Consider the following 14,037-nt stretch of genomic DNA (forward strand, 5'->3'; position numbering starts at 1 on the left):
CTAATTCCGTTCATTTTGGTATCTGCGGTTTAGGTTCTTGTTGACCTTGTTCGACCGTCGATTCATTACCTGGTAAGAAGAACCACCATCCTAGCAAGACTGCCCTGAATCCAATCACTACTCCGATCGTCCCAGCGGAGCCTATGACGCCCAAGATTGCTCGAGAGACAAAAGCACCGAATATGAGAGACAGAGCACCCGCGGATCGAATATCTCGGGTGCGAACAGCTCGTAAGGCGAATAAGAAAGGGTCGTTGAATATGTCGATCCACTATCAGCACCGGATCGATCAGCATCGTTTGATTGATGTGATCTGAGAGACAGTATACTTACGGTACTGGTCAGAGGTACAGTGGTAGCCATTGGGCTTCCAAGTCTCTACGAGGTGGCAGATATAAGCGTAAGCAATGGATACTGGAGATCAAATAGCAGAAGCTACTTACCAAACCCACAGCACCTTGTAAACCCATTGTGGCGGAGAGGAAAGCCAAAGTGGTCATACCCATTGGTGTCACCCAAGAAGGATCACCCCGTCCACTACATGGTCAAGTTTCCGTCAGAACATCAGCATAAAAACATCTAATCTGGAAGAGGAAACACTAACTCTGCTAGACCTGATTCACCAGAAAAATGGCCAACCAAAGCAGCGCTCATCATCAATAACATCTGAATGAATGTGGCTGCTATCAACCAGTACCTCTTCTTTCCTCCTACTTTGTTACCAATTTGACCTAATGAACTTCCCATGAAGAAAGTTAACAAGCTTACTAAAGCTTGTTGGTCCATCTTCTGAAAACCAAATGTCCTCTGATGATCTGGGGTGAACGTTCGTGCTAGTGCCAGACCCAATTGAGCGGCATTTCCAGTTTGGAATCCACACCATACGAAACATGCTGCGAAGGATGGTGCCGCCGTTAAACCAGTCAGGAAACACATGTATATCGATGGGTAGGTCACTGAACCATTGGAGATATCTTCCTGGAGGTGGGATAGGAATCGACGATGAATGGGTTTACGTTGGTCGGTAAGTGTAGGTGAAGGTGATCGAGTACCAGGTGAAGGTGGCGTGTTGGCTGGTTCGATATCGATGTGCCAAGTCGAAGGTGATTTAGAGATTGATTCCAGTCGATCATACATCGTATTTCAGCGTGTTGTATTGCAAGGATAAAGGAAGAGGAAATTTGAATTGTGTAATATAAGGTTGTAAGTAAGAAGAGTCTGACCACTAGGGTGTATGAGGATAAGTTGAAAGATTGAAAAACTGTGCACCAGGCAGAATGGTTTCGAAGAAGGGCAAAGCGACTTCACTGTACTTCCTAATCCCTTATAGGTATGAGAGTAGGATTGAGGAGTCGAGCATGACCTTTAAGTACAATATACCAACCAGACTTTCCGTGATGCCAAGAGAAATCTAGGCAAAGTGAGGTCAGTAAGATGATGGATCTTGGGATTTTAGTTTGATTTTCAATATCCTTTCAAGAACCTATTTCGTCTGGTATATTAGACACCGTCATGATTGTCATATCGACGACAGCATACACGCGATACCACATGGGCAAAATCAGGTTTAGTGTAGATTATATGAGTTGCCAAGAGAAGAAAGGTGACAATATGCTGGTAGTGTCTCAGTGATAGTCATGCACAGCTGAGTCACCACTACAGTAGTAGTTATGTGATAGATACCGAGTCGAGACTGAATCGAGGTTCTCTGATACTGGATTGGATCAAGATAAGGATTTCGACCAGGCATCGCCTCGCCACTTTAGCACTTTTAATTAGATCGGCACTAGCCGCTCGAATCGTCTTGGCAACTTTGAGTTAGTGCCATTGCCGCATACATACTATCGGACTCGCAGCGAGCATGTAATTGCGTTTCAAAGGTGTGCATCTCATGTCTGATCAGGAATGGACGCATTCCAGTATCGAGCTAGTGATGAGTAACTTGGCATCACGGTGAATGGGGATCTTGACGTGCTCATCACGCTTAAGCACGTTCATACAAACAATGGGGAACCTCCGTTCCACGTTACCCATCAAAGGAGGGTACGATCTTAGAGTGACATGTCAACGAGCTTCCAGGCTCTCCCGGTCCAGAGTTGGTTCGGTTACTCATTTCAGATACCGCTCAGTCCGCCGTGCTTCAGTTGTAGCTGGCTCCAATGATACATGCGTTTGTGATCGTCAGAATGCTCAGTGAAGCCTCCGGACCGACGATCGACTCGTCAGATATGACATGATCTGCACTAAACCTTCCATACGATGCAGTGCCAAGACAAGGGATCAACGAAGGGAGTCTCCACTTGGAGTCAATCACGAAGATCGTTCGTCAACGTGGAATCGATTGTTCAGGGTCCCCAAACTCGAATGCGATCTAATCAGCTACTAACCCATTTTTAGTTTACTTTTCCTCCTTATCTCGGACTACGAGTCAACGTGTCCAATTGCGGCAGCACGGTATCAAACGGTGTTTGGTTTGTCGATCGGGATGTATCCATCTTCGAAGAACGATACTCTCGAGCTACTGAGATGTTAGACTGATATATGTAACACCTCGCCGCATCTTCGCATTGGAGCCCAACCATAATTCCAGGTACTACCGAAAGGACAAAGAGAGTATAACGCTCATATTGCAAATCGATAGGAAGTTCAGCGTGACTCCATGATATTTATAAGGTCCGCCGGTATGTTTGGTTGTATGAGTGGACGAAGCACATCCAATGATCACATTGTATGTGGTCATGAGAAAGTGGGGAAAGATTCAAACTTACAGGTTACCGTGAAACATGTTATGATTCGGCAGCTTTCTGATATCGATACACCCAACTCACTGATTTCCATCTACGGCCATAGAACCTAGAAAACGCCCCATCCCGTCCGCTCTGGGAAGCTTAAGCTGGGTATCGCTCGGTTAGTACCAAGGTGGGGGACCACTTGGGAATCCCGGGTGCTGTAGTTTTTCTTTTTGCGATGATACAGATGAATGGATCAGTTGATCTGAGGGGCGAGCAAAGCAAGGAATGAATAGAACGGGAAGAGGGAAGGGGCTAACATGTATCTCCTAGCTGCAGAGAGGCTCTTCGGGAAATCACAAGATACATGGTATAACTTACACGTACAAGTACAAGAATCGATCAAATGGCGTGTCTCCATACACAACCAAATCAGTTCCACGCATCTCATCTGATCATCTCCATAATCTGAGATGACATTTATCGGGCACAAGCGTGATCAGATTGACCCCACTCCTAAGCGACCCCAAATAACTTAGCTATCTCATCCGCTTTATCCATCTTCAGGGCTGTCAAACAGCTTTTGATAGTCGGGTCACTCCTAAATATAGCTCGGCTTGAGGGCGGTGGAGGGGGAGGAGGAGGAGGAGAAGCATCTTGGCGTTCCTGCTGATCTTGTTGGGAAGACTGGGGAGGTTGAATGGTAGATGCTGAATTTGGAGGATTAGATGACGAGTTATCACGGAACTAAGACAATGATGTACAATTAAGCTCGAGATACAAGTCAGGGCGAGAAGGGACGTACAGTAGATATACTAGGTGAATTTCGCATATGCCTTCGTGGTGATTCTACGTTGCAATAAGGATGACTTGATATCGGCTCCTGTATCATACGACATAACAAGTTGTAAGGATTGACTCACCAATTCCTCCTATTGTACCTTTCACAGCGGGCAGATATAGTCCACCTGGAAATTGAACGTTTGTAGAGCTATCGGCAGAGACAGCTGACCTAAAATCTGATGCAGGGGGAGTACCAGGTGGAGGATGACCTTCGTTGGACTCGACGTGATTGAGTGGTGGTGGGCGATGGGAACGAGATCGAAGTTCAGAGGTGGAAGTTGATGCGGTTGGGGTGGAAGGTGAGGAAGACATTTTGTGAGAGGGACCTGCAGGGAGTAGGATACGGGTTCAAGCCTGGATGCTACAGCCTTTATGTTGTATTTGCCATGAGTAGAGTGATTGACAAAAGCAAAAGCCAGTCAAAGGTGCTAGGACATCGACTTTTGCGAGTGGAGGTGTAGAGGTTAGAGGGGTCATATGAGTTAGGATTATTTTGTAATCACGAATTGGGACTGTTACAAATCATTGTAATCAACTCTCATCTCTCGCAACTTGCAACAAACGTACAGACTAATCTTACTCTTTCTTCGACAACCATCTCTGCGTTATCTTTATCGTTGATCTTATCCTTCTACCAAACCTATCATTTCGCCCCGGCTCGGACCAAACTCAACAATGCCAAAAGTATACTCTCGAGCAGTCACCTCCTCCTCCGAGCAAGCAGGACAAACCCAATCGTCTCGAGCAGTCCTGAGATCGTATTACTGTCTATGCGGTGATTTCGTATTGGTATTACAGGGGAAATTGGATAGGCTACCCAGGAGAAAGTGAGTATCATCCTATCTGAATGAATGTCGCTGCATCGCGGTGAATTGTGGGATCTTATTCAGTTTCCCTCGAACATGACCAGTCAGACCTGAAACAAGCTGACACCGAGGTATGACATTGCAGGACCGACGGAGCATACATAATACGTTCGAAAGACGGTAAAGATCCTATCAAACAACCTGCACGCAAATTCAAATTGAATGCTACTCCCGGTCAAAGATGTCTCATTAAAAAGTTAGTTTCAGTCTTGTGTAGTCATATTCTATTAACCTCCTTGGTCTTTGCTAAATTTCATTGCCCTGGTTGAACTGACAAACATGATTTGTATTTGCATTTATATCTGATAGGAAAGGATCACAGGAATTGGAGATTAGACAACCATTCGCATGTTCCAGATGTAATACTACCAGTGAGTTTATCCCTCTCCCTTTCTTCATGTTATACTAGTCCTCCCAACGTCGAAACGACCCAAAGCTAAAGTGATCTTCTGAACATATTACAGTCGCATATCAGACTTCCCCTCCTCCAGCTGGTGATGGACCATTCTTGTACATCTTGAAAGGCTCAATGACTGAATTGTACGTCTTTCTCATCTGTTTCCCGAGTTTCATCCTGTTATCGTCCATTTTCCAGCGTGACAGAAAAGAACTAAAAGTTGACTAATAATGGAATATAGACAAGGTAGGATACCGCCCGACGCATTTGAAGGTGAGGAGGCAATACCACCATCAGACGATCTCAGTGCAGAAGTTACGACTACGGCATAGTTCTTCATCATCGATGTACAGATAGGAGAGCGCAAGAGAGATCATCATAAATACATGTAGTTGGGACCTATCATATAGATATGCAAGACCTTGTTGTATGGCGAATATACAGAATCCAACCCACCCATCGCATCCAAAGGTGCGAGAAATGTACTATCATGACATCTATCGATTCATACTGGGACATCCTAAATAGAGGGTGTGAATACTAGTTTATTCTCTTCTATTCACCTGAAATCAACTTAGAACAAAACAACAAGTACATTTCTATAATAAGAGGCTCTCTATATATGTGTGTATTCACGAACTAGTTCCGAATTCTTTCCAATTGACGAAGCCAAAGACAGATAGACGGACAAAACGGAAATGATCTAAACGATTATAAAAGATCTAACAAATGATTTGGCTCCTTATCTCTTATCTCCCTGTTTTCGTATTAACGCAAGACACTTTCTACAGGCCTACCTCACCCAATTATTCCACATCGTTTCAATCTCTCAAACCCAATCTTGATCTACTTCTACTATTCGACCCTCTCGTATTAAACACAATCTGTCCATGATCATGATCTTCTTGCTCTACAGTCCTCGAGATAGCTTGTCTGCCTCTTCCTCTTGTAGATGATTCACCAGCAGTAGCCTCGCCGTACGAAGGAGGAACTTCACCCGTCTCAGTCTGTTGTCCAGACATCAACCTGTCATATACTATATTTCTTTCTAATAAGGTATCTTCGCCATTCTCTCCGCTTGGTCCACCAACCTGATCGACCGTTCCTCTTCGATGGGCAGCGTGAGCATGAGGATCAGATTGGACGATAGTCGATGATGTCGATATGGTATTGTCATTTCTCAATGAAGCGTTATTACTGGTATTTGTGCTGGTGGTAGATTTCGTTCCGTGAATGGAACATACTCCAGGTGTAGACATGACTCCTCTATTGAGTACACTATAGGTAGGTAAAGAGTTCCATTGAGGGTTCACTCGACAATCTAAAATTTTGATTGGTGTTTCACTAAGCCAACAACAACGACAAGCAAATGATCAATCAGCATTTGGAATACTTGTTTAATTGGTTCATTATATTGAATCGATTTGACAAGCGAACACTTACATGATAATATCAAATTGTTTTCTTCTTCCTTTCGAATCCAAAGCTACATCGTCCCCCCTTTCAACTCTGATAGTAACCTTGAGCCAATGTCCAACAGTTATATTGGTCTGTTCATGTTTGGTCGTAAATTTAATCTTGGATGCACAGTCCGGTACGTGCAGCTCTTTTTCCAAATGCCATGGACCGGTGGGTTCCATCAACTGGGCATACATTGTATCATTCGGATCTCTCTCCAGATCAAATACGTCCATTGGTGGATTGTTGAGCACCGCTTGTCGAGCCATCTCAGCGATAGGTGATTGTTCGGCGGCATTAGGATCATCGGAGATGATAGGTAATAAAGGTTCTATACGTTCTTTGTGATCCGGTTGTTTGATAAACAGCAATACGAATCGTTTCGGTGTCTCGTGTCGTGCGACTTTACGTTCTTGTGCAAAGTAATCGGTTTTTTCTGAGTTCATCAAATGTCAGCTTTGATTCATATTCAGAGATCCGAGTAAGACTCACCCTCCAGCGCGACCGTCAACCGATGTATCTTACATTTGAGCAAAGGCATCAACCTGAGACTTATCGGTCTGAGCAGAACAACACAGTCAGCAATCACGTCCCAGTTCTCTATCGCCATGCATCAACCGAGTTCATTGAGTGAATGGCTCACATGGTACCAGCTATAGGGAAGGCTTTTCCACCCAACGTGATTTGATACCTCATCTGTTCCTCCCACTGTCTTTCCACGATGACATTCTCAGTCTCTTCCATATCATCTTCCTGAGGTTGAGCAATCATTGTGATCTCCATATCTTCCGTCAAATTAGGTGTCAGGGCACCTACTCTGACCACACTGGCTTTCAGCCTATAGGTCACTGATCCAAATTCAGCATGGATAGTTGGAGGGGCATTGACGGGAATAGGAAATGAGATGGGGTAATTGTACGTTCCTACGTATTTTTATATCATCGACATCAGTGTCAATGCCATGATTCAACACAAGCCATAGTCATAACAAACCCCATGGGAAAAATGACTCACCTTTCCTGAATTCTTTCCAATTATGTACATCCTCACCATGATGATCTTCATGTTCGCCCAATCCCAACTTATCCGTCAAAACCTTCATACCCATATGTCTACCTCTCGCTCTACTTCTACTTCTTTCTCTAGATTCACCATCTCTCACTCTCGCCACACTCGGATCCCTATCCCTCGACCTACTTCTTCTACTTGTTGAAATCGAACCGGCCCCACCACGTCCATAGGAAGGTTGGAAGTCGTCCTGTCTATAAGAGGGGTTTCTACTTCCCGCTCTTTGTCGAATGGTATCGCCCGGTCCATATCCCGATCCACTACCCGTCATAGACATACTGATACTTTGACTGGAAGATGATCCATCCTGTAATGAAGGTCGATCACTAAAACCACTAAATCCACTATCGCCCGCTCCCGCTCCCGATCTAACCGGACTAGACATCCTCGATCTACTCTTGGATGAACCTCGACCGTGATGATGGTGGAAAGTCTCTTTCACATCCCTGCTTATCCCTCTCAAGGTAGCTGCAAGACTGAATTTTGAGCTCTTCCTCCCTCGACCATCTTCGCTGGGTTCTCGATGGGTACTTGATGACGCTCGTAGATGTTGTAAGCTTGGTGCAGACGACAACGAGGGAGTACCGCTAGCTGATCGCTGAGGACGAGATGCGTTTCGGAGGGAGGAAGGGACGTTCACTTGAGAGCTAGAAGAGACAGCACCGGGAGTTTCGACTATAGTCGATGAGCTTCCAGTACGCGAACTTCGACCTTGGCGGGTGACAGTTGGTAGTGGTTCTTGGTGAGGTAAATTGTGAATGGAAGTTTCCGAGGTCTGACGATTCGAATTAGAGACCGTACTGGTTCGACGAGATGTATTAGGACTGGAAGACTCGTTGCCCGATCCGTGAGCGATATTGCCAAGCGTTTCGGTGGAAGATCGTTGATGGATTGACGGAGGGGCCGAGTTGACGGGAGTATTATGAGCGGTATTAACCACCGAGACCGCTTGGACACCGGTTGGATGAATTTCGCCTGGAGTAGTATTGTGAGACCCTTCAGGCGTATTATCATGAGAAGACAGAGCGAGAGAAGCTGAGGATGTAGAGAACTGAGAGTTGAATGTTCGGACGGATGCGGCTCGATTTCCGGCAGTGATGGATGTCCCAGCGGATGGAGGAGGTACAGAGGCATCAACTGCAGACGCGGGAGGGGTAGATTGATCAGGTGTAGGGGTCGATCCAGAGGTTGCTGCTGCTGATTGTTCTTCTGTGCTCCCATTCTGAGGCGTACTGTCGTGTACCGGATCTTGGAATCTCACTTCACCTGCACTCATATGACAGCTTCGTTGGTTGAGGATCGGTCTTAGGGCCGGCGAGGGTGCCGCAGAATCATCTTCCTCCTCATCTAGCGCCGAATCATTTTGTGGGGGGTGTGGTGACCATACTGTGCCTTCTTGTACCGCATCTGAAGATATGTTACTTCTAAGCTGATGTGCGGGTCTTCGATGCTCCGCTTCTGCACTGTCGCCTCTCTCCGATGTACTCTGCGATGGTGCAGCAGAAGCGATAGGTGAAAGTGCTGGTTCGCGAGACGTAGTGGTAGACATAGAGGCGTTGTTACTCTGTCTAAGGGATGAAGGTCTAGATGAATGACGTGTTTCACCAGGTAAAGTAGATGATCGACGAGGAGGTGAAGCATGAGGTGTATAAGCAGGAGATGGACCTCTTTCTTGTATACTGAGATTCTGAATATCTAAGAAGCTTGATCGAGTAGATTGAGGGGTAGTATCGAAACTTGGTCTTCTTGAAAACCCATCTCTATGCCATGAATGATTGTCTTGCGTACCTGGCATAGCACTACTTGATCTAGGAACACGGGCACGAGGTCTACCAATTTCCAACCAATCATCCAGATCATCTCCATCCCTTGGAACATCGTTCAGATCATTATCATCATCTATCTCCTCATCTTCGTGTCCTCCGAGTCTCACTCCTGGTCCCACGGATAATGCCCTCCTAGCTGATCTGGATCTTGAACTGTCGTTATGGATTGCATTGAAGAATGTAGTTTGGTCAGAGAGAATCACATGCTCTTCGTATGTGTCCATTCTTTTGGAGCCGATACCTGATCCAAAGGGTTAGCTGAGAAGATAAGAAAGATAGTCGCGATAAGCAAGATATGTGCTTACCTTCGGGCCATTCTGTCCTAGCTTTACCCTCAAGCTTGATAGTTATACTTCTTATTCTCGTAGGTTTACTCAGACGTAAAGTCAACAGACCCCTGACCATGGCAGGCTGACCATCCTGTCTGACAGCTTGAGGTCTCCCACGAAAATCCAATCCTGTTGAAGGTCCCTTGAGAAAGATGACAGGTTCCGTCAATCGGATCTGTAACGGTCCGTTATTCTTTGGCATCTTGTCGTTGTCGTAGTATCATCGAGGGTGATGGTGATGTACACAAGTGCAGTCGATCCAAAGAAGATGAAAAAGTTTACCGATGTGATGTGATGGATAAATGATACGGTAAATATGCAAAGTACCTAGTTATGTTATCGGCTATTCCTTGTCTATGGTTACTTTGTTGGCTCGGTCGGAACTAAAGGCTTTACCTGTGCGACCTTGACCTCGTCTAATCTGCTAACTAGTGTAGTACAATTCAGGTCTAGATCCGTGTGGTGTGGGTGTTATATTTGTTCAGAAGTTGCGATGTACTTTACAGAAGTAGTCTAAGCGAGGTTTCCTACCGCAGAGAGCTCTATACCATGTTGTTATGACTTCCAGGGTAAAGATTGATGTTCTGTCGGAAGTGATACCGGCGGTATGATGGTCCAGTATCAATGATGAGTTGATGGACCCTCTTGCTTTGAGTAGATCAAGCTGGTGAAGGGAGATGAGGTGCAGGTGGTTGTGCGGTGGAGTGGAAACAGAGGTCGAGATGGACCATACAGATGAGATAGATAGATAGGCTACTAGTAGTGATCTACAGTGTGGTATGTATGGTATGGTGGTACGGTGTGGTGTGGTGGATTCAGGGTAAAATCAAAAAATTAGCCGCTTGCTTGCTTGCTTGTTGCATATGGATGGGATCTGTATGTAGGTATAGTGAGTTACCCTTATCGGACAAAGACGGGCGTATCTCTTTATCAGGAAATTTGTCACCATACTCGAGTACACCTTACAACATACAACCAGCCAGTCATATGCTTACCTTACGTTTGGAGACCATGTGTGTACTCCGCATGGATGCAAAAATCAACCCCATAGGTCCTCATTCTCTCCACAGATGCTGATGAATATCAAAGCAGGTAATTGGTCAAAGTATTGCTCAGTGAGGTATCGCGTAAGGGCTACATACTGACTGACATGAGAAGAAAAACTAAAAATATATCTTGAAAATCTCTATAATAATCTATATCCACTATCGCTCATTGCTGGTTACTTATTGTTTCTTCCCATTAATATACTCCATCAAATCATCATTACCCTTACTATGCCTCCTCCTACCAGATCTCAACCAACTCTGCCAGCCCGATGTCGACCCAGTCCCAGCAAACATGATCACTCGATCTCTCGCCTCGCCGTTCAATCCATCACCGTGACCTCCTAGAGGGTCCCAATGCAACCCGTTGGTCACTCCGTCTGCGATGAATAATCAAAGGAGCAACTTAGCAATTGATCTTTATAATACTTTGCAGAATCATACTGATAATATCCACAGTGTGGAGTGAACAATTGAGATTGTATATCAATTGACTCACGTCTTTCCAGATATCTTCTGACCCTCTGTCCATATGCACACAATCAGCTTCTCCCAGTCACGATCAATATGTGTTCAAAGCAGCTGGAGCTCACCGCAGCATTGACAATCAAATCTTGTCCACCCAAGAAAAACGCCGTCCGACTCGGGTCTGTAGCATTGGGAATATCTTCGAAGAATAAAGTATTATCCGCCCAATCAAAGTGCTAATCCGGACGCCAATGTAAAATGCAGATCGCGTGGTCAGCTTCAACTCTCATTCAATACTAGCAGCATAGAAGTATTTACCCGCTGAATGTAATTCGCGATACCAACTTCTGAGGCGATAAAGTAGTATAACAATAATTCCAGTGCCTATCGAGAAAGCACTCGAATCAATCAATTTATCTTTCAGTTCCATTGAGAGCGAGGGCGATCATTAGAGTGTACTCACATTGGTAGGGTTTCGATAACAGAAGTTGTAGCAGACGTCTATGTGGGCAATTGCGTTGCATCAGCCTCTGGGTCTCAAAATACATAGGATGGTATACTCACCTCCTTCCCAAAGGCAAAATACAACAGGATCGACGAATGTGTTTCTCTTGATCAGAGCCGGGCAGTCCTTCAGTACTAAACAGGCCGAATATCAGTCCACATCATTGGCTCTCCGTCTCTGCAGACGGACTAAGAGTCCAGTGCTGGCTTATTGAAGATTGCCCCACTCACACCATCCATGTGATACACTCCCATTACTATGACTCAATAAGCTCACTCCACCTCTTCCCGAGCTAGATCGAGAATGCTCGTCCCAGAATCCCCACTGAGTACAGATCCTCTTCATCGCTCCGACAAATTCCTTTCTACCCCATGGACGGAGGTGCCGGTGGTGGAACAACGATTGGGACGTATGTGGTGAGAGGGGTAGTAGAATTGGATGGGTAGGGAGGGAGGTGATTAGGTGTTTGATCAGGAGATGGGATTGTAGCTGGAGGAGAGACAGTGCAAGATCAGGTCAGCGCGACTAAATTTGGGATCGATAGCTGGTGGTCATGAGAAGCTGGACATAAGTCAGGATGCACTCACGAGACCAAAACCAAGCCCATGAAGGAATACAACGGGCATAGCGTTGGGTACTGTCTTTCCTTTCTCGGGGGTCCAGTCTTTAGGTATACGAATAAGGTATCTGGTGGATAATCAGATACAGGATCAGCTGAAAGTACTACATACAGCAGGTGTTTGAATAGCAAACTCACTCAATATCACCTTCGCGATACTACAGAACGGAAAGCAGATCAGTCAAACTGTTTAGCTAATTTATGTCCTACTCGGTATGCTTTGACTCACCAGTCCCATACCTTGATAAGGGTATACCACCTCTTGTAAGAAAAGATTGATAACGTTGGTAGCAGCGTACAGGATCAACGGACGACCTTTTGCCTATCGGAAGAGGTAGATAGTCAGTATTCAGCTGTTTTATGGGTAATCATACCAGTTTAATCCATTTCCCACTTGGCACGATATTCGATGATCACCATCTGATTCAAGAGGAAGTTCTCACTCACATTGACTTTATCAAGTGTCAACCTGATAATCTGCACATTTTCATCATATCCATCTTCGAATTCCGTCCCTGTCCTAGCTTCTAACAATTCCATTGTATATTTCAAGAACTTCTTATTCTCTTCATCTGCCAAAACCTCTTCCAGGGAGGTAGCGAAACATGACCATGCAAGCCATATTTCGACATTACGGCGTTTGATGGATTTCCAAGGGGCGTGGTTGAACCTGGTAAAGTCGAAGTGGGAGCCGACCAAAACGTCAGTCATGGCTATAATAAACAAGGATGACATGAAGATGGGGATTATCAATAGCAATGAAAATACGACAGATGTCTCAATGTACTATCTAGATAAGCTTATCGCTTGCCATAAAACGATTATGAAATAACACTGCTTATCGGTTGAAAGCAACTCACCAAGTTCTCAACCTCTCTCTAAATTCAATAGCTCTCTTATCCCAATAATGTAATTTCACAACCTCATTCGTCTGTTCATTTATAATCCCTTCATAACCCCACTCTTCTCTATGTTCATTAGGCAACACATCATTCTCCACTTGTTCCTTCAATCTCTTTTCTCTATCTCCCGGTAAATCCTCAACAAAAGAATCAATTACATTCTTCTCATCTTCGCTCATCTTTCCGACCCTCTTACGAGATCTAATTCCAACAGATTCTTCATATTCTCTATTTCTAATATGATGTAGTTCAGCCACGGATATCAAACCAAGTTGGAAATTCTTTTCTGCCTGTTCGACCTCATAATCCCTTACCACTCCATCCTTTTCATCACCTTCATTGGGGTGTTTGAGTATTCCTCTATTTGGTACTGGATAAGTTAAGTTGGAATGTAATACTTTGAGGAATAAGATAGTCCGTTCTGATATTGGCAGAGTGGATGCCGGAGAGGGTTTTTGGACGTAATTGATGAGGTATGACATGTAGATCGCAAAGACGATTTCGGTAAGTGAGTAAGCAGCGAAGATAGTTGCTGTTAGACCGGATGCGCCGGACAGAGAGGGGGAGAAGAGGGTGTACCATAGTAGATAGGCACTGTATGACAAAGAAAAAACAGTCAGCAAAAGGCTGCATATACTTTGGCGTCCCGGTTCTTGTACATCGACAAGGTCCCTCCGACTGTGCGTTGATAGATTTTGAATTTGTATCGTTCATGATATAGTTGGTACAGGCTCCGAATGAGAAAGAAGACATACCAGCACAAAGGCGTGATCATCCATACGCTCAAGACCAGCCCCAAAGCTACATAATAACCTTGATCAGGTTTGTTCTTCTCGTATTCTATAGGGTAAACTTCATCGGGTAGGGGGGATAGTTGAGGTAAGACTTGACTGATCTTGGATGGCATCGTATCGTGTTCTTCAATGGACTAGAGTACAAATCAAACTTGCAAACGATGGGCAAGTGAACGACCTATATCTA

At 44.9% G+C, this 14,037-nt stretch overlaps 5 protein-coding genes and 1 non-coding gene across 6 annotated transcripts; 2 read left to right on the plus strand and 4 right to left on the minus strand.

The window, feature by feature from the left end:
- Window positions 1-10: 10 nt before the first annotated feature.
- On the minus strand, window positions 11-1,137 carry L199_004534 (uncharacterized protein; the record flags this gene model as incomplete). Its single annotated transcript, XM_064890261.1, has 4 exons — window positions 11-271; window positions 334-378; window positions 444-537; window positions 605-1,137. 4 exons carry the CDS (start codon window positions 1,135-1,137, stop codon window positions 11-13), a joined length of 933 nt encoding a protein of 310 aa, XP_064746333.1.
- Window positions 1,138-2,839: 1,702 nt separating this feature from the next.
- On the plus strand, window positions 2,840-2,955 carry L199_004535. The gene has a single exon (XR_010449962.1). It is a non-coding gene; the product is annotated as a 5S ribosomal RNA (ribosomal RNA).
- Window positions 2,956-3,245: 290 nt separating this feature from the next.
- On the minus strand, window positions 3,246-3,884 carry L199_004536 (uncharacterized protein; the record flags this gene model as incomplete). The annotated part of the gene is made up of 3 exons (XM_064890262.1): window positions 3,246-3,476; window positions 3,535-3,578; window positions 3,653-3,884. 3 exons carry the CDS (start codon window positions 3,882-3,884, stop codon window positions 3,246-3,248), a joined length of 507 nt encoding a protein of 168 aa, XP_064746334.1.
- A 363-nt stretch (window positions 3,885-4,247) lies between these two features.
- On the plus strand, window positions 4,248-5,167 carry L199_004537 (uncharacterized protein; the record flags this gene model as incomplete). The annotated part of the gene is made up of 5 exons (XM_064890263.1): window positions 4,248-4,399; window positions 4,524-4,634; window positions 4,748-4,809; window positions 4,903-4,978; window positions 5,077-5,167. The coding sequence occupies 5 exons, from the start codon at window positions 4,248-4,250 to the stop codon at window positions 5,165-5,167; spliced, it is 492 nt and encodes a 163-aa protein (XP_064746335.1).
- Window positions 5,168-5,656: 489 nt separating this feature from the next.
- L199_004538 (uncharacterized protein) lies at window positions 5,657-9,718 on the minus strand (the record flags this gene model as incomplete). The annotated part of the gene is made up of 6 exons (XM_064890264.1): window positions 5,657-6,179; window positions 6,279-6,729; window positions 6,786-6,853; window positions 6,937-7,216; window positions 7,308-9,428; window positions 9,493-9,718. The coding sequence occupies 6 exons, from the start codon at window positions 9,716-9,718 to the stop codon at window positions 5,657-5,659; spliced, it is 3,669 nt and encodes a 1,222-aa protein (XP_064746336.1).
- A 1,024-nt stretch (window positions 9,719-10,742) lies between these two features.
- L199_004539 (uncharacterized protein) lies at window positions 10,743-13,963 on the minus strand (the record flags this gene model as incomplete). Its single annotated transcript, XM_064890265.1, has 13 exons — window positions 10,743-10,942; window positions 11,062-11,086; window positions 11,156-11,266; window positions 11,349-11,414; window positions 11,494-11,531; window positions 11,595-11,669; window positions 11,766-12,024; window positions 12,123-12,222; window positions 12,293-12,312; window positions 12,384-12,476; window positions 12,602-12,824; window positions 13,015-13,650; window positions 13,812-13,963. The coding sequence occupies 13 exons, from the start codon at window positions 13,961-13,963 to the stop codon at window positions 10,743-10,745; spliced, it is 1,998 nt and encodes a 665-aa protein (XP_064746337.1).
- Between the last annotated feature and the right edge of the window lie 74 nt (window positions 13,964-14,037).

Source organism: Kwoniella botswanensis, chromosome 1, assembly GCF_036426115.1.
Source record: "Kwoniella botswanensis chromosome 1, complete sequence".
NCBI classification, from domain to species: Eukaryota; Fungi; Basidiomycota; class Tremellomycetes; order Tremellales; family Cryptococcaceae; genus Kwoniella; species Kwoniella botswanensis.